General features: G+C 29.2%; 1 protein-coding gene across 1 annotated transcript in view; it reads left to right on the forward strand.

Annotated features, from left to right (window-relative positions):
• The first annotated feature begins 2355 nt into the window (after window positions 1-2355).
• The window catches only part of LOC121132200 (glutamate receptor ionotropic, kainate 2), a 209631-nt gene continuing 191652 nt past the window's right edge, over window positions 2356-20334 (forward strand). The window contains exons 1-8 of the mRNA XM_040727595.2: window positions 2356-2456; window positions 2517-2639; window positions 2695-2841; window positions 4213-4409; window positions 4481-4644; window positions 6071-6215; window positions 7126-7218; window positions 10493-10645. Of these exons, the coding sequence (XP_040583529.2) occupies window positions 2537-2639; window positions 2695-2841; window positions 4213-4409; window positions 4481-4644; window positions 6071-6215; window positions 7126-7218; window positions 10493-10645 (1002 nt within the window). The 5' untranslated portion in view covers window positions 2356-2456; window positions 2517-2536. The remainder of the gene's footprint in view (window positions 2457-2516; window positions 2640-2694; window positions 2842-4212; window positions 4410-4480; window positions 4645-6070; window positions 6216-7125; window positions 7219-10492; window positions 10646-20334) is intronic.

Consider the following 20334-nt stretch of genomic DNA (forward strand, 5'->3'; position numbering starts at 1 on the left):
AAAAGACGCATTATGTAATAAATATGTTTTGGTAAAAATTAATATTTGACAACATTGAATGTTTTTTTAGCCATGACAAAAAGAGTAAAAATTTTGACCTGAACTGCTGTCTCTTATTTCATATTTGACAAAAAAAAAAAATACGGACTTGATTGAAGGGCAAATTAAGTTTTCTTCACATCAGCAAGCTCATAGTAACCCTACAATTTGAAGAATGTTTTGAAGGAGATCAACTACAATCAGCTGTGACACGGGACAAAAGGGAGAAGGAAATAAACAAGGAAAGAATTACGCATATGGCGATCCTTAATCCTACTCGGAGTCCAACATGGACGAACAATTACAACTTTGCAACAAGTACTCAGTGCGACTCTTCGTCTTTTCTGAGCACACAGGAATGTTTAATCAGATTTTGATGAGAAAAGAAGTTCACTACTCAGTATTTAAATAATAATAATAACAGCTGAAGAATAGAAAATTCATTCTTCAGATTACCAATTCCAAAAAAAAAAAAAAACCAGTCCTATTAGAAAATACACACGGTTTAGATCAGTAGTTATGACTCTTTCTACATAATATATTCCTTTAGAACTTGAAACGCCTATCCTCATAAAATGAATTGAAGCAAATTGATTATATTTATGCATGTGTCTAAAGGTAGAGAACGCTTTTGTTAATGTTACTTTAAGTAATATACGCACAAATGTGCATATTAGACATAACTTCTGTTCAATATTTCTTTACATGTCCTATTATAAATTTCCTCCTTGTTGTTTTTCGTGTCTATTTGACACACCCAGACTATTATTCAATTTATCTAAATTTGCTTTTTATCTACACATAAAAGTAAGTTTTATGAGCTTGTTACTCAGTCTCGTTTTGCATATGATAATAGTTTTAAATGGTGTTGTATCGACTAAAGCGATTATAGTATCAAACTAGAATAGGCATAGGTAGAACCGTAAAACTTCGAGTTACAAATGTATCTCAATTTGTTCTAATGTTATGGTTGATTATGCATTATTTACGTGTTTTTTTTTTTGCTTTGACCTTTAAATTTGACATCTCAAAATTTAATGCTACCTTTAGGATGGAGGATATATTTTAATTTTTGAAATTTGTTAATAAAAAAACTAAGCCTCCCCAAAATTTTCTCCTGCGACGACCCTGTTTATATATTTATCGCGTAATCTTAGTTTGTATCACTTAAGCTCATCAGGTCTGGCTTTGTAATTTATCAACTCGCCTTGCTTCGGGTCAACTCTGCTCAATCGACTCAAGTCGGCAAAATACTAATTTTAAACAATATCAGAGTGACTGAGTCAAAGCTGCCAAGTAGCAAAACGTGCCTGTGGCTTGAGTAGATTCATTGTCTACATGAAATCTGGATCTCCTGCTCCTGTAAGATGTCGTTCTTTATGACAGATGACGTGATTTTATCATTTTTCCTTTGCAGGAGTCTAGATTTTTTACCCCTTCGACATTCAAAGATGAAAGGAAACATTAAAAAATCAAAAAAAAAAAACAAGTGGTAGCGTGCCTTCTGTATTTTTCTTCTTGCCAACTGTTAATAATTATTTAATTAATATTTATTTACATTTTTGAATTGATAATCTTATCAATAGCAGAGTATGAAATGACACAATTTCTAAATGAAAAACCTTGATTGATTAAAATTGATATAAAAATCCAAATACATTTTTGAGTTCTTAATACCATAAAGTCAGTTGCGTAAAATTATTCCCAATTAATGACGATAGCTTAAATAAAAATACACTCCATATTCGTTTATTTAAAAAAAAGAGTTGTGCTTCATTAATAATTGGGCTCCTTTTCCCCACATGGCTTATAGCAAATCGTTTACTTCACAAACACAAAAGTTTGTAATGTATTTGGTTGTCAACTGTCGATGTTCTGGCTTCCTTTCTTCTGATAAGTATTCTGAACTTTGATGGGTTAAATTTGAATAGTAAATATTGAATAGTAAATAATTACAACAATTATTGGATAATAATTTCACAATTGGGAAAAATTAACAAACTACTACTATTTTGGGGATTTTTTCTGTTTCTTTTTGGATGAAAGGTGTCAAGGAAATAAAAAATAAAAATAACGTGATAGTTGACTAACTTCAAAATAAAATGGAGAGAGAGAGAGAGACCGGAAATACCAACCAATCAACTCATACCTGTTTATATTTCATTAACGATATTATTATCTTTGTCTCTAATATTTATTTAATGAAGAAAAATAATGTCAATTTGAATTATAAAGATTGAATCAGATGAACGCATTGACAGTTTCAAAAAAAAAAAAAAAAAAAAAAAAAAAATCATACTAATAAAGAAATAAACCATTTGCATCTGAATGTTCCTTAGTTAAAGACTGTTAGCCCGTAGATTTAGAAACAATTTTTGTTCCACCATCCTTTTATTTTTCATCAGAAATATTATTTTGTAAGTTCTTTCTTCGTCATTCAAGGAAGAGGGGAATTATGGATATCTAATTATTTATAGGTCACGTCAAATAGCTTTTTATGAACGCTATGGAGAGGATTATAGGATATCAACTGATACTACTAATCCTTACTTGGATGGCTAAAGGAAATGACTCGTCCCACCGAACCAATATTCAATTAGGTAAAATCAATAAACGTTATCCATCTTTTTGTATTGACTTTTTTTTTAACTACAGGTGTAATTTTCTCAACGGAAAAAAGCCCTGGCTTTAATATTGCAGAGGCAATTCGTCATTATAATGCTCAACGCATCCATGAACGATCCTTTTCGCCAATTACTTCCTGGGTTTCAATTAATGATACTTTTTTGTCTATAAGATCAGGTAAATCATAAAAATTGTTCTTCGAGGGTAACCCATAAAATTCCGAGATTAATTTATTATACATATATCAGGCTTTATTTTAACACTTGTCCGATCGTCCAAAACAGGCAAATTGTTCTGTCAGGGAGGTTAATACAATTTGCTCGCAATTAATGAAAACTAAATTTGTTTTGACATGTGGCACAGTTGTTTATATTATGGTATGTAATCATTGGATTCCACTATATTTTACAAAGCAGTCCATATTTACCGCTTATAAGGGTCGTGTATCTGTAAAACACAGCTTTACAAATTATAAGACCTGTGCTTTTTTTTAAGACATTTAATAAATACACATAAATTTTAAGTTAGACTTATCCATACATTCCCGAAAGATACGAAATTAATCCATTAGATGGTCAAAATATAATTAAATATTCATTTGTAGCTCTGTTGGGCTTAATTTTTTATCAATTTACATAAACAGGAAATACTCAATTAATAAAACATGCTCTCTTTTTTTTTTTTGCCCTTCCTAAGGTCAAATAAAAAGTGATTTTTTAAAGTATGATAGTTATGAAATAAAAGAGGTAAACGAATTTAAAAAAAGTCTAATTATGTTTTAGGAGTTGTTTCATGCATTCATTTTTATACCTATTAATTTATTAATAATAATCAAAATCTTTTAATTTTTCAAGACATTCATAACACAATTGTTTTCATTCAACTTTTCTATTAATTTTATATCTATTCTACTAATGAAAAAGTAAGGCAAAATGTTTACAATATTCTTTGACATAACACATCATTTGCACTTAAGCAGAAATCATTGGAATTTATATTTCAACTGAATATTTAATCAACTTTTTTTCTTGAATGAATTATATACATAAAGAAAGGTTATTTTATGAATATCATTTACATTTATAAGCAATCATTAAATCGCTAGAAAAATTGATCATTTAGCTCTTTTTTGTGTGAAAATTGTATATTTTTTTATAAAAAAAAAAAAAAAAGATAAAATTTGGATTCTAGTTAGATTATATTTTTGGCTGGGACATCCTACAGCAAAGACCCTCTGATATAGGATGTAGCCAATATTCAACGGGCAATGATTCTAAAATTTTGATTTCTCCATACAATATAGCATAATTTATCTATAAATAATGATTAATTTTAAAAACAATAATTACTATAAATTATTCTTATTTACCTGTATTTTCTTTACAAATAAATTTCTCAATTTTAATATTTTTGGAGTTTATTTTTCAAAATTTTGACACTCATTTTTCGCTCAGTCAGTAAAAAAACATATTTTGCCCGAGATCCGAAGAGAAAACGCTTATTGTGAACACTCAATTAATACCTTATTTCCCTTCAATCTATTTATAGCCTGTGACCTCTTGGAAAAGGGAGTTCATGGAGTAGTGGATGCGAGTATGGGCCTATCCGACACAATCGGCTCTGTTTTCAGCTATTATGGGATTCCACTCATTCGTATAACTGATCAAGTCTCATGGAGTCATCAAGTGACAGAATATGGTGAAGTTTATATAAATGTCCATCCCAATTCTCAAATCTTATATAAAGTAACGAAACAAAAAAACAAAATATATATATATAACTCGCTAAAAAATATGTTCCGGATCAAATGTTTTAGGCTCTATTAGACACAATGAAATTTCTGGATTTAAATTCAATTGTTATACTTTACTATACGGATGTGGACCTTCTAATTTGGAAGGACTTTATTGAGAGTAAATGGAGAGATAGTCTTTTCCTTCCTAACTTCTATCAGTTATCGTTTGGAAATAAGGATTTACGGTGGGTCTGGCTATGAATACACAGTGGCAGAGTGGCACAAGTTTTACAGGAGAGGCCGTCTGTAAATTTTAGCAACTCTATCTCCATATTTACAAAAGTTTATATGATTAAATATTGCCCTTTATTATAAGACTTTTGGAATTTTTTGACGCCAACTTGAATTTATTCTTTTTGAAAATAAGTTTCAGATATTTTTTTTTTTAAGGTAAATTTTTTGATCAAATATCAATTTGGAGGGCAGATTTATTTTAATTTTTGCAAGACACTACCTAAATAACCAGCAATTTCGAATGTACACCCCATTTTTTCTGACTAAGAACACCCTTCTATGGAGCATCTCAATATTCCCCTCATTCCTTCATAATCTCCTTGTCCGTAAGCATATTGATATTTCTAAGACAGGCGCTCCAAATTTTAGGGTGTTCCGTGACTAGGATTTATTTAGCGATTAACTAGCCTGAGATGTACTTTTTTTTAAAGCTCACAATTTGAAAATATTAATATTTTTTAGAAAATACAATATATTTAACATTTAATTTATTATTAAACCTCACAGTAGTCACAGGTCTTCGAGGCATCTTTAAAAGTAAACGTTTGTTAAGCCCAAGAGGATAGAATGTAGTCAAAATTATGCAGTTCAAAATATGTTAAAAATATATATATATATTTTTTTTGTGCAGAGAAAGAACGACCCCTCCAATGCCTCAAAGTTACAGCTTTGATCCAGATTTGGTTAAATTACCTTTCATAACGCATTTAGTAATAAAATTAACTATTTAAGAAAAAATAATTACTAATTTTTTTCTTTCAATATCCTTATTCAAATTTATATTCAAAACAATCAAGGTGCTTAACCTATGGATTTCTTCCACATTCATTTTTTCACAAATAAACAATCATATAAAATTTTTTAGTCAAATATTATTCACTAAAAATTAACCTTGATTTGAGTTATGTATTCCAATTGGTGCAAAAGTTATGGTCGATTCTGCGTTTTTAACGTTTTGTATGAGTTTGACTTCTAAAAATTTATGACATCTTATTGTTAATATATATAACCTTCTTACAAAAGTTTCACCAAAATTGATCTACAACTTTTTCCGTAATATTACTTATAAACAAAAAAAAAGTATTTTTATTTTAATAAAGTTCGTAAGTGTTTTATTAAAATAGAAATCCGAAAAGTAATTATTGTATAATATTCTGTTAAAAATTATCAAATCTTAGAAGTTTTGTCAAAAAGTATGTAATAATAAGTAATAATAGACAGCTTTAAAGAAAAATTCTAGTCACGACCTGTTGTTAAATTGGGGGTATGTACGCCAAAAGTTGGATATCCCTGAACTGAAACTATATTTTTAAATAAATTATATTAATAGTTCCTAATGAGTAATTATGTTATCATTAAATTAATTATATATTTTAGGAGGACCCTAGAAGATTTGAAAAGAATGCAATTTAGTTCTATTCTTTATCTTCAAAAGGATTTGAATCATACCATGCAATTTCTTAGAGAATGTTTAACAATGGGACTTCTTGGATATGAGCGGCACATTGTTTTATCCTCATTGGTGAGTATTCATTGCATTCTATTTTAAATAACAGTTTTATTATTATTGACAACTTTTTATTGGGATGAATATGTTTCAAAAGAATTTAAAAAGTTTTCGATTTAGATCCATTTAATTTAGAGACAATATAATATGAGATTTTGTTAAATTCTAAAGTTCATATCATAAAACTTAAATTTGTAAAAGTTTATACAAATTTATGTGTTGTGTCAACATGAAAACAACCTGGAACGAAAAACAAGAAAAGGAAAAAATCTCAATACGTTTTTTTAAATTTCATTTATAGCTCAATTTTTGTAGACACATTTTAGTCACTTATAGGCTTTATATTCGCTCCCATATGGTCTTTCAAATAAAGTCTGTCAATTTCTCTTTTTTTCTGGTTGTTGTAAGTATAAATATCGGCTACTTTAAGTGCAATTTGAGGTACTTTCAATACTCAATTTAAAAAAAAAATGTATTGAAAGGCCATCAATGACATGTTAGACAGTCAGTTTCCTTAAAAAATTATTTGAAAGACCATAAATGGAATGCTAGACAGTCAGTTTCCTTAAAAAAATATTTATAGGCCATTATTTTTATTAAATGAACAAAGAAACTTTTAATATTTTGCCACTAGATGGCGCCACACTACGTTCATAAAGTAATATAAGTGAATAATACTCATGCTTCATTGGCCCAGTAGGTACTTTACTTTAATATTAGTGAAAATAATGCAATTTAAAGGGCACAAAATAGAATGGAATCAATAGTTTGTTATATGTACAAAGTAGTAGAATTGAAGTAAATTTTTTATAGAAATATTTTCTTAACTTTTAAATTGATTTCTACCCGATTTTATATTTTAAATCATTTGCATCAAACTAATAAATGAATAATTCATTTGCTTAATTTATATTTATTTTTACAGGACTTACATGAATCCCTCCTAAATCCTTACACTCACTCTGGTGCGAACATCACATTTATGACAATGAGTGGGCAAACAAAATTGGATAATTTGGTAATTATATTTGTACACACTTTTTGCCGTCGACTGTTTTTATGAGACCAATAAAAAAAAACTAATCCTCAAATAAACATTAAAAACATCTCTCACAAACATATTTATACTCGTATAAGAGTCCCTCTTTGTTTTAATGCTAAATTTGGTAATAACTCACTTGGTTTTTTTTTATTTGTATTCCTCTCCTTCTCCTTTTTAGTATATGTTCATTGCTCTATAATAAACCATAGTGTTAGATTTGAGTGTCACTATCATGGCTCGAGGTATTGAATATGGAGTTGAGGTCGAGTTTTTGAGCATTGAATCAAGTCGAGTGGGAGGTGTGTTTTGTTTAGTAGCAAAGTCCAAGCATATATCAACTTATTAGTACACCATGAATATACTTTAGATTTATGAACCATCCCTCATTTGCTCAAAAAATTGCTCACTTTGACCTTTTTTGGGAAAAAAATGCTCATTTTCCCCTTTTTTGGGGAAAAATTGATCCTTTTTCTAAACTGGTATGAAACAAATAGAGGAAATTTGGGTTCTATTTAGATTAAACAATAGGTTTGGAAGATATTTTTGGAGGGATACTCCACTTGCAAAAACCTTTCTTCATTAGGCTCTCAAAATACAAAAAATATGTATATTAGTATTACATTATCGGATATGTGAAAGACTCAAATTCCGATAATAGCCAATTAGAGGAAGGATAAATTTGCATAAAATTTACTATTGAAAAATCAATACGTGCATTTTACTAAAAAAATATTCGCTCTGTCGTTTTAATTTTTGGGTATTTGCTTACATACCGTTAGGTCATATTTTTTTACCACACTCTTAATATCTTAATTTATGATGAAATTAAAAAATACGACTAGAATTAAATGAAATACATTATTAGTAGTATAAATACTTGCCATTGGCTTCTTTCTTTGTTGAATATTCCATATTTATCTAAACAAATTGTATTTTAAATTGCTGTTGGTTTACTGACCGGTGTTTAAACCCTTCAAGTGCAACTAAGTAAGTAAACCAAACGCTTTCTTCTTTCATAAACATAATATTTAAGACAAGTTATTAGTACGTACATGAGATATTATGAATAATATGTACAAAAAAGAGATAAGTTCTAGGGATTCATTGATGATTAAGAAAACAGCTAAAATGTGACAAAGGGAGAACCCCTTTATCACATTTTGTTATTTTTTGAGGATTATGAAAGGATTAATTACGTTGTTTGAACTCGAGTGTTATTACAACTTGATATATATATATAGGTCCTTCCTAAAAACTGGTCAATGGAACTCCATTTACGAGTATGTAGAGTGCACGCAAGCAAAATTGTAACACTCCTAAAAATATATGTAATCTGGCAAGCCAGATGTTTTATGCAAAAACTTTGGTGGGAATTTCATCCAAAAATTATCTAAGGCCCTCGAAACACCTTTTTGAAAATCGTACGGAGGACAAGGATGGAGGAGGCCAAAAGGCAAAGGATAGGGGATCTTGCCCACGCCCAAGTGAGCAATAAGAGGATTCCAGGGACCCTGAATTCATGCCAATTATACTGGGATCTCCTATGTGTGGCCACAGGATAGTGCCTCTAGCCACAAGAGCAAAGTGGCTGGCGAAGAATCTCCAGGATATATGTCCAGCATAATTGTGCCCTCTATCCTTGCCACACTGTTCATCATTGTATTATGAAATATGGGGTCTCCTGGAGGGAAACGCCTCTATTACTCGTCACAAACCTCAAAGCTACTATGGAGAGTGAGAGGATCAACTTGCTAGATAACTATATTGTCAATGTTACAAGGCCTTTAGGCCACGTGTGGAGACTATGGTTACTGTTGGAGGATTGTATTTTGAATAGAAAATATAAATACTTGTTTAATTAATAAATTAAAAAAAGCATTAGAGTTGTCAGACATATTTTCCCAAAATTATGTGTTTTTTAAAGTTTCTTGGGTCAAGTGAAACAATTTTGCTCGTGCTCACTTTGCATACTAGTGATACACGGTTTGACGTTTAGCCCACAGTACCTCTCAGGATGTATATTCTCAACCTACAGTTTCAACACCAACCAGCTCAGTTATCACTAAGTAATTAAGAATGTTTACAACTTAAATCCCATATTTCTTACTAAACCAATGTCCCCATTTCAGGGGGGCTTTCAAGTCTCACACGATAAACTTGAAACTCAAAGAACTTCCATTTTTTCTCACTTCTATTACACAAACATTTATTTTAGCCAAATATCAAGAAATAAAAAATAATTTAAAAGGTACATAATACAATGTGAGAAAAATGGTATATGAGTAATTTTGTAAATAAACTTTTACATTTTAATTAAATACCTTGAATTAAAATGATTTGAATAGAGTTGAAATAATTAAATGTTGTCATCAAATTTTCTTTAATTTTAAGAGTTGGATTCGATTATTACTCCAACTTGAAAAAGTAAACAAGATTTTTCCTGTAAACTACTCGAACTCGTCCAAAATATCTTTTGAAAAACTCGATATATTTTGAACTCAAACCACGGAAACTCTAATGTTTTATATGAGTATCGAGTAATCAAGTATCTAGTTTTTGTTTTATTTTTCGATATCGAGGAATATCTAATTATTCTTGCAAAATACAAATTTATAAATAAGGATTCTAAAAAAAAGGATACTGTTGTCACCAAATTTACAAATATTTTTTAATTATGTAATTTCTCATAACAGAGGATAAAAATAATAACAATTATACAAGTTATAACTATTACATATATATGATGGTAATAATCTAAAATGATGCATCAACTTATTGAAATAACTATTTTTGTGTTAACTAAACGTGAGTATGAGGTATTAATCGAAATATGCATATATAGCCCATTAATAAGCAATATAAGTTCTCTTATTTATGATATTTCTCGAACTCAATTTTAGAAAATTGAAGTAAATTATAAGTATCATCCCCTTACTCGAACTTGAATCGACTTCTATCATCATAATCTCGAATTCAAACAAACTGGAGAAATTTTACTGGAATCCAACTCCAATAATAGTCAAATTATGTTAAATTTGGCAGTTTGGTCTAGGTTAAATAACTCAAATAATAAAGAACTCACAGATTCTTACAAAATCCAGCTAGTATATCATTTCTACATACTCATAACAATGATCTTAATTGTGTACAATAGTTTTAAGTCATTTTTATTTTTCAAAAATGTAATATTCAAATATAGTAATTTATATCAAGTATTATTAACCAATCAATATTCCATTTCCTTCTCTAGGTATCTGAAGCATTGTTGGATGACGCTCTTACCCTCTTTCTAAAAGCATTTCCAAAGCATGATGAGATCCTGGACTCTTATCCAAAGGGTTTAAGTTGTCAAAATGACATATCATGGAGTCAGGGGATGTTGGTCTATGAGAGGCTTAAAAACGTGAGTACATCACTTTAAGTCTTTTAATAACTTTTTAGAGAGAGAATTATGACAAGAGATTATATAATTTTTAATTCGTATAAACATCTATAAATACTTGGTAAGACTAAACCTACTTCCTATGAAATATATTATTCACGTATGTTTGGTAAATGACGATATTAGGTACTAATTTATTAGGGTTGTATCATTTCTTAATATGGGACTTAAAATCGAACCTATACCATGTTCTATCTCATATCTTCCCCTGGTATCCGTTCTTGAAAAGCATCTCATCTTTTAAAGTGTCCTCTGTAACGCACCATTATTACAAACGTAACACTGGGATTTTTTTTTTTTTTTTGTAAAAGGTCGAGGAGAAGGTGGGAGCGAGACGAAGGGTATTACTGAATTTTGATGTTTGTTACTATCAGCTACCTCATGTATGATTTGGGGGGGGGGGAGAAAATGAATTACTGCAATAAAGAGGAGAACTTTCTACATTTAAAATAGTATTAAGGCAGGAAAAATATCATAATTACATTTAAATTCATATAAATATATTTTATTATGTATTTTTAAAACATTTTACACCAAAGATAATTAAGAATACTTACTTCAGAGGAAGAAGTTCACAGAACGACAACCTATTAAATGACGATTAAAAAAGAAGAAAAAGCACGCACAACAATATTTTTTCTTTTTTGAACGGTAAACTTAGTTTTTTATTCACACAGATCCCTTCTTCAAATTCATTGGGTGACCAACCATTCTCATTTTGCTGAACTATTTGTATACTATGTCGGGACTTTTGATAAATTTATGAAATGGTAACGTTATGTTTGGACAAAAGATGCGGCTTAAAAATTGACTTAATAAAGCTCAAACTAAAGAAACACAAATATCCCCAAGATACTCTAAAACAACCCAAATATCTTTATATATATTTTTTAAACAAAAACTATGTATAACATCTTTTGAAAAAAACAGCAAGATATAAAATATATTTTAAATACTATATAAATAAATAATACTTTATTCTAAAATAAATTACGCTCAAATTGGTAATTTCCCCTTCTCCCCTAAACCAAGTATCATCTTTATTCAAAGTCAAAATATGATCAACCGGAGATTATCACAAATGTTACTGTAACTACGTCAATGTATCAATTAATTTAGTTCATTAAAACCTCGAGTGTATTCCGTTCTGGATAGTTTATGTACTATTCAGAATTAAGACTTAATTAACTCACTTATCATTCATAGAAATATTGGGTGTTGATAATAACTCCAAAAGAATCTAGATAGATTAATGATGACGTCAATTGTTCATAAATGAAAAGCCTCATTGAACAAAAATTGTTGCATGGTATGTTGTGTAGATCGGTCTAAAAATACTAAAAAGACGGCAGTCCTATTATTCCGGCCCTATTAAAAATTTTCAGTCCTACGAGCGGTCATAATCAGTCTTTTATGGCCACTACAATAGCTGAAATGACTCAGTTACTAACAACATCATTGCAGTCGTTGAAGCTTTATAATAACTCATGACCTCTGTCAAAGAGTCAAGATACCTGAAGTTAAAAATAGAAGGTGTGTGGCTAGAACGTATTATTATAAGTTCTAGCTATCATTAATTACTTTCTTTGTTTTTATATTATTCAATCCTATCTAAGAGTGAGAATAGCCATAAAGTTATCTAGGACCGTACCGTATCATTAGGACAGTTGAATTGTAAAAAACTGAAAGAGAGGGGGAAAGACTAATTAGGAAATAAGTCCTAAGACCAATGAAACAATCAGAGGGTAACTTTTGTGTCCGATTCGAACCCGTCCTTACGATATAGGATGGGACCGAATGGAACGTCAAAACTTAATAATTAAAGTGGGGGATCACATGTATCGTGCGTTTATGCGCATAAGTATAGATATATATAGGAGTGAGGTCAGGCAAGTTTCCAATAAAAGTTAGTCACATCCATCTGGCATTTGTTGACAGTTACTCACCAAAGTTTATGCCATTTTGGACGTACAGTTATTATGTAACAGTCGTTTAAGCGATTTGATGCGAGTACTTTTGTGAAAATGGACAAAATAGAGTATCCAACTCCAATTAAATATTTGTTTTTGAAAGTTTAATCTACAAATAGATTCAAACAATAGAAGATATATAAAGGCTTCTTTTGTTAAAATTTGACGCGTTTAAACCAATCCAACTCGGAGTAATTGAGCAAAAACAGTATGCGTTTCATGAACAATTATTTTGCAGAGATTAACACCAAGTACTATTTGGTCGTTTTACAGAGATGGGAGCATCGCTGCGGGAAGTGTGTAGAGTTAGAAGTAGGCTATATTGGAAAATAAAATAAAAATTCAGAAAAAATGGCTTGTATCTTTGTTAGATCGGAAACTATACTAACATTTCTTAGTTGATTATATGTAGGAAGTTTTTTTGAGAGCAACTCTTCTCCCGATATCGTATATGTACACGTATATTTTTACATTTATGATATGTGTCTTAAACCGCCTTAGCAATATAACATTAAAGTTAAACTAAGGACTCTAGGGAAATAGCGGCCAAGGGAAAAATAAACAATTCCATCAAAAGAAAAGGCAGATTATGTTCCTAACACCGACCTATAATATCCTGCGATTGTTCTGACGTAGTTCTCCTTATTCTTGTCTTTTCACAAGGGGGAGACGGCCTGTTCAAACTGGCTGCATGCCTGGAGGAACATATAACAGCTTCTAATTTTAAGCCAATCAGAATTGAGAACTAATAAATCCTACCTTTCTTGCCTTGAGTGTCCACTTTTCTCCGAGAGTTCTTTAAGTTAAACGAAAGATCAAATTTGCTTGAATAAAATAATAATTTAATTCCAAATGGTACAATCCCTCTTCTCCTTTTTATCATATGTTCCTTACCATTGTCTAATAAAGCTGTTTGGTTCCATTGGGACTCTCATTGAATCCTTCTTATCACCCATATCGATCTCCATTATAGAGTCATTAATAATATTTGGGGTGTTGTTGAGATTTACGATATTATGCAGTCAAAACTCAACTCATTGTTAAACTTACTCAAATAGTTATTTAATCTTTTAGTATTATTCTAATTTTTTATTTCCATTTTACTAATACTCAATTCCTAATATTGGTGGAGGATGGGGTTACGGATAATAGGAAGACAAAGTTTCAATAGGGTAGGGGGAATGATCGATAATGTACAAATATAAAAATATATTGAATAAATGTAATATATATCTGTGTTTTTCCATTTCCTTTTGAATGATAAGTAATACTACTACTAAAATATTATTTGTGGAAAAGCCTTTATAAGAAAATCATCATCGGAAGTCCTACCTCAATAAACAAAATGATAAGGATTTTAAGAAAATCTGAATACAAAGAAAACGTGTTTTTTATCCCCTTAATAGTCTGCAGGAGCTAAAAGTCAAATTAAATCAACATTTTTTACTGAGAACCTATTGAAAGTACACACTTATCATAATGTATCATTATTCTATTTATATATTTTCTTGAAATTATATAAAAATGCATATATTTACACATGTAAAGAACATGTTTGCAGGAAGTCTTTAGATAACTAAGTAACAATTCATCACAGGCTTTGATATAATTCTTTTTTATGAATTATTCCGTATATTATGCTTAATTAATATTTAATTATACCTCAAATACAGTGTGGATTTGACACAATGTAGAAAAATGTCTCATCCCCTACTCTTGAGATTTAAGAGATTTAACATTTGTAAGTTACACAAATAAAAATATATATTTTATTTTCTTGCATATTCTGTCTCAAATAATACATTAATATGGATTAGATCTTATAATAGATTTCGACAATAATACATGGCTTTTAAAAATAAATAGAATGAAAAAATAGTTGCAATGAAATACATACCAACCCATTTTTCATAAATATATATATTGTTCAAAATTTGGTCCTATTGTGAGACTCAAATGAGTTAATTATATTGATAAAAAGCCAATCGGCTGTACAGGAACAATATTTAATCAGCGTTTATCGATCTGGTACTAGAGATAGGATGGATTGGGGACCTGGATCTGAAGTACATGAGTACGATATAAGTAAATTCGTATTATCGGAAATGATGGAAGATCTATGACCCGACTTGTTCCGGGCAATCAAATTTTTAATGATCTTTAAAAAAATATACGAGTGATACTTAATTCAATTTAAAAAATAGGGGGAAAAAAACTCAGACTTTTTACTGATCTTAAAAAAGATACGAGGGATTTTTCAGACCTTAAAAAGCTTATAGTAATACTTAATTCAATTTTAAAAAAAAGAAGATATTATCTTTATTGAGCTGCGTAGTATTTCTTTTTATGTTGATTAGTGCATGGAGCGCCTTTTGCATAAACACTTACATTGCCTACGTTGATACCTTTATTGTATCACTCAACCTTTCATCCTAAAGGAATAGGACAGAAAAACAAAAATCAGTTCGTAGTAAGCCAATTCTTGCCAACTATGGAATTATTATTCAATAGTTGTTGGTAATTATTAGCAGCTTAAAAGGAGTGAATTCTAGTGCAACCAATCAAACTTCAGAATATTGATTGGGAGAAAAGAACCAAAAACATCAAGAGCTGACTGCAAAATAAACTGTATATTGATGTGTTAGCGAGGTAACACGGGGACCGTTGTTATTTCGTATGGCACTACATCATTAGCACAAATATTTACACTGTATTTCGTTCTAAACTGTCGATTTTTCGTCTACGTTTCGTCTTCATTTCCTCTAACCAGTGTTCTTAATATTGATTGGTTGTATTCGAATTAGTTCTTACCCAAGCAACAATTTAACGTTGATATAACGTTGTATTAACGTAAGCCTTAAGTTGTTAGAACGTTGTGTAAACGTAAGTTTTGGTTACTGTATGGTTAATACATGGTTGTGCAGGAAAGTTTTCTAAGCGTTGTATTAACATATCGAATAGTTAAAACCAACTTTCAAATAACGTTGATTGAACGTTATCTCATAGTTGTTTGGTGGTTAAAAACAACCTTCAAATAACGTTGATCTAACGTTATCACTTAGTTGTTTTATGGTTGAGCTCAACTCCTTAATAACCCTATTGTAATGAAAATGCTTTCTAATGCAGAGAATATTACGTACCACAACATGATATTTTATTAAATAAAATATATCAACATCAGATACAAGTACATATAACACCATGACTGAAATAATTATAACTTATGTATTCATAAAAGAATAACACATATTATATACTAATATAACATAAATAATAAATAACAAAAAGATAATCAAGTGCCGAGTGTTGAATATGGTGTTTCAATGCCCAGTGTTGTAAAAGTTCTGCACTTCACTATCCTCAACGGTAGACTCATTAGAGAACTCAATAGTATTTATAACTTCAATAATCTCAGGACAAACACTTTTACTTTATGATAATGGTATTCCAATTGTCATCCTATTCTCAGACTCAGTATCTGCCAATAACAATAAGGAATCATCATTGTTAGAGTCCCGAATTCTGATAGATTATTGTTGTTTCGGTTCAAGCTTTTCAACATTGGCTATATTGTTTTCTTGTATCATTTCTACTCTCAATCCATTTCGCACAGATGCCATCTCTTGACAAATCCTTTTCCTCTTCTTACAATAAGATTGTCTGGCTCATCGCTCCTGACTCATTGTTGGAAACTTTATAAAAAATTAAATTAAAATAATAATTTAGCTTATTGATATAGTTGTATAAATATATATATATATATTAATAACAGCGACATTAACCACTCAAACAGCAAGGAGCCAATTACTGAAGGTCGAATTAAATAGGGGGCTTATAAAAAAAGTAAGCCGTATAACCCTAGGTAATCTCTTGTTGAAAAAAAAGCGTGCTCCATTTTACGTTCATTTCCATATATTATCTCTAGTCTTTTATTAATTTTGAACGATAATTGATACAGCTAAAGAATAGCTTCAAAGCAATAAATAAATATTAACGGTGTTAGGAGGTACGAGCATTCGTAGACTTTTTGTGTACCACAATACATTTGTTCGTCTATTTGTTTGTGTGCTATAATAAAATAAAATATATATCTAGGCAACAGCATGTTTGCCTGGAAAGAGGTTTAACTCGGTTAAGCTATCCTGCACCAAGGTTAATAGTACGGGACACATACAAACATATATATATATATATAGTTTATTTTGATAATTATTAGAATTAAATATTATTTACTATTATTTAAATCTGCTAAAGAATTAACAATGATAATTATCAAAGACGAATGAATCCTATACTATGAGCATTTCATAAAAAGCTTTATTTTGGACATTTTTCATCCTTTTCTTAGAATATTCTTGATTTCAATCAATCGTATGATTAAAAACTGATAGTTTTTTTCCTAAATTACTGTAGAAAAAGTAATTTTAATAATGTTTCCTCTATCTTTGATCCAAGCAGTTAATCATACCTTTGGGTCCGATACTTGAATGATCATAAAACAACGTTATAATAACTTAAGTATGATCGGTCTAAGTTATTATTAAGTTGTATAATGGTTATTAAAATAACGAATCTATTCGTTATATTTATAACCATGAGTCAATGTAAATATAACGTTCGTTTCTGTTAAAGATCTAACCAACCTATATTGCACCAAATTCTAACGCTAATGTTACGTTATGTGTTGGCTGGGTATTCAACTGTGAATAAACTATAATTTTATAGTTGGAAAAATTTACTAAGTAGCAACTGATTTTGATCCTTTTTCTGTTTCTTTCTGAGATACAGTATAGGCAACGACGGTAGGTAAAAATTGGTTCTGTCGTTCAAAAATTAAAACCAAGTTCATAGCCTTTTTTAAAATAAAGTTTCTTGATTTGATGAATTCAGATATATTGTAGTCACCATTAGAAGTGCAAAATGTCATTTGTATGGTTCTCCTACGAAGTTCACTAGTAAATATATTAATCTACGGATTATGGAATTTCGTTGTGAATTGTCCAATTTCTAGAAGGATATTTTAATCATTTCAAATAATATTTATATAATCCGTTTGAATACTGAAAAAAGTAATATTTATTATTTAAAACCAACTCCTATTTAGTGTCGAGTACATTTTGCAGGAGTGACTAAATATGGTTGATTTAAAAAAATAGAGAAAATTCTTATTTTTGCTCGCTACAATATATGTATGTATGCGGCTAAATATAGTTTTTTTAATACATGTGCAAGTTAGATACGTAGCATGTGAAAGGTTGTGTGTATACCATTGTTAACAAATAACAAATTAACAAACTGCTTTAGTTCTTGCATTTCTGAAATATTTTTTTCTTATCTAACTTATAGGAAACCCCAAGGATTTATCCAAATTCATATTTCATGGCCCAAATTTTCATTTAATCTTAGTAAAAAATTTACCCAAATCTACATTCATTGTTACTCAGGAGAGTTGAGTCATTTATGTAAAAATATGTATGTACTATTTTATATATTATTTCTTATTCTTCAAATTGGCATGGATTCGAATTCGTGTTTTGAAGACTTAACTTTAGTTCAAAATCAAATAATTTGACTAAAAATCTAAGACTCAAGACTTGGCTAGATTTAAGAATATTTTGAAGCAAATCGTCTCACAACTAATTCAATTTTTTCAAAGTACATAATAATTTACTCTTCAAAGTAACTTCTATACTGATAAAAACTCAATTATAGTCCGAATAATTAAAAAACAAAACATTAATAATAAATTAAAGGCTACTTGACAGTTAATATTTTGTTCGGTTCTAGCCATTACTTTTGATTGATTCTAACTAATATGAACTGGACTTGAAAGAAGCCTAAATACTAAAAATCTACATATATTTGGAGCAAAAATTAATTCAAAAAATATAATGGATTGAATTGAACAATAAAATAATATTTCAGGACCTGTACACAAAGACAAAAAACTTGGTATTAAATATATTAAACTCTACCTGAGTATGCAATACAGATAATTATTTATCATAGGCTCTAACTAATGAAAAATCTTTGTATTTTAAATAAGTGTTATGCTAAAAAAATGAAACTGCTTCAAAATTTGAGTGGTTTAATTTTTATGGTCAATTATTACACTTTAAATTACAAATTTATGTGGATTTATTAAAAGTTAATACGTTTCAAACAAATATCTGAAATAATAAATTGGAAGGCATTGATGAAAACGATATTTTTGTTAACATTAAAAAAAATAATCATTTTAAATTATATTATAACTCTTAAAATTATCATTTATAATTATCATAATATCAAAAAAGATTTAATTGTAAAAAAAAATATTCACAAAGTGGCTAAATAGCAAATAAAAAAGTTTAAAACAACGCAATAATTTTGTAATAAGTAACGCAACCTCAATACTCAATTCGGCTTTCTTTTTGAAAACAAGCAACGATTTCACAATGAAGTCTAGAGCTTATTATAAATCATGGGCTCAAATGAAAAGCAAGAAGCAATGAAACACTAATATAATTAATGATCTATAAATTTTTTTCAAACAGTACGTATTGTCTACGTTTTTATCTTATACATAGCTGAAAAGTTGTTGAGATATTTAAAAAAAAATGTTTCTCACTATTTGTTAATTTTGTTCAAGAAAGAAACTATTTCTCAAACAAATATACAATGGTAATTAAATATCATTAACATAAAAGAAAAATCATGTCTACTAAGTAACTAAAATTAAGAAATGTTTAGAATTAGGAGTATTTGTGTAATAGTTTAATAATACTAACCTATTATATTAATTCACCATAGCTTTCAAAAAATAACTAAAATATTCATTTTAGCTGTAAGATCACATATATTGTAAATAACTGCTTGTAAAAATTAAGGTGAAAAGTACTAGTAAATATAATTAGTTTCTATTTTTTTACATCAACTATTTCTGTTGATAGTTACTTTTAGAATTCTGTCCAATATCTTAAATAATTATAATTCAATTTATATAAATCTTACTTACTTTGTAAGAAAATTTTTTATTATTTTAGGGGTATCATTTCAAATTTATATAGTAGTTACAATTTTCTACGACTTGTACAAATTACACTTACAACAAGATATAATTATATCATGTGTAAAATTGTTGACCATTCTTATAAAAATGACCAATTAATAAGTATTCCGTGGGAAATTTTAGAGGTCTATGAGCTGATGTGTGATGATACTAAAAAAAAACGGAAATAAGATTTAGGATTAAAAATTTGTAATATATACAAATATAAACATATTTTATTTCCATGCATATTCTGTCTCAAATAATACATTAATATGAATTAGACCTTTGAATGGATTTTCACCATAATGCATGGCTTATAAAAAATAAAAAGTATCAAGAAATAGTTGCAATGAAGTACATATCAACCCTATTTATATAAATGTATATTTGTTTGTAACGTGGTCCTGTTATTATGAGACTCAAATGAGTTAATTATAAATAGTCAATCGAATGTGGAGGAACTATATTTACTAGGCTTGTATTGATCTGGTACTAGAGATAGGATGGGTCGTGGACCTGGATCTGAAGTACCTGGGTACGGTATATGTAAACTTTTATTATACGAAAATATACAAGATCCATGGTTCGAACCTGCTCCGGGTACTCGAACTTTTTACTGGTCTTAAAAAAGATATGAGGGATTTTTT

This window comes from Lepeophtheirus salmonis, chromosome 2 (assembly GCF_016086655.4).
Source record: "Lepeophtheirus salmonis chromosome 2, UVic_Lsal_1.4, whole genome shotgun sequence".
Classification (NCBI taxonomy): Eukaryota; Metazoa; Arthropoda; class Copepoda; order Siphonostomatoida; family Caligidae; genus Lepeophtheirus; species Lepeophtheirus salmonis.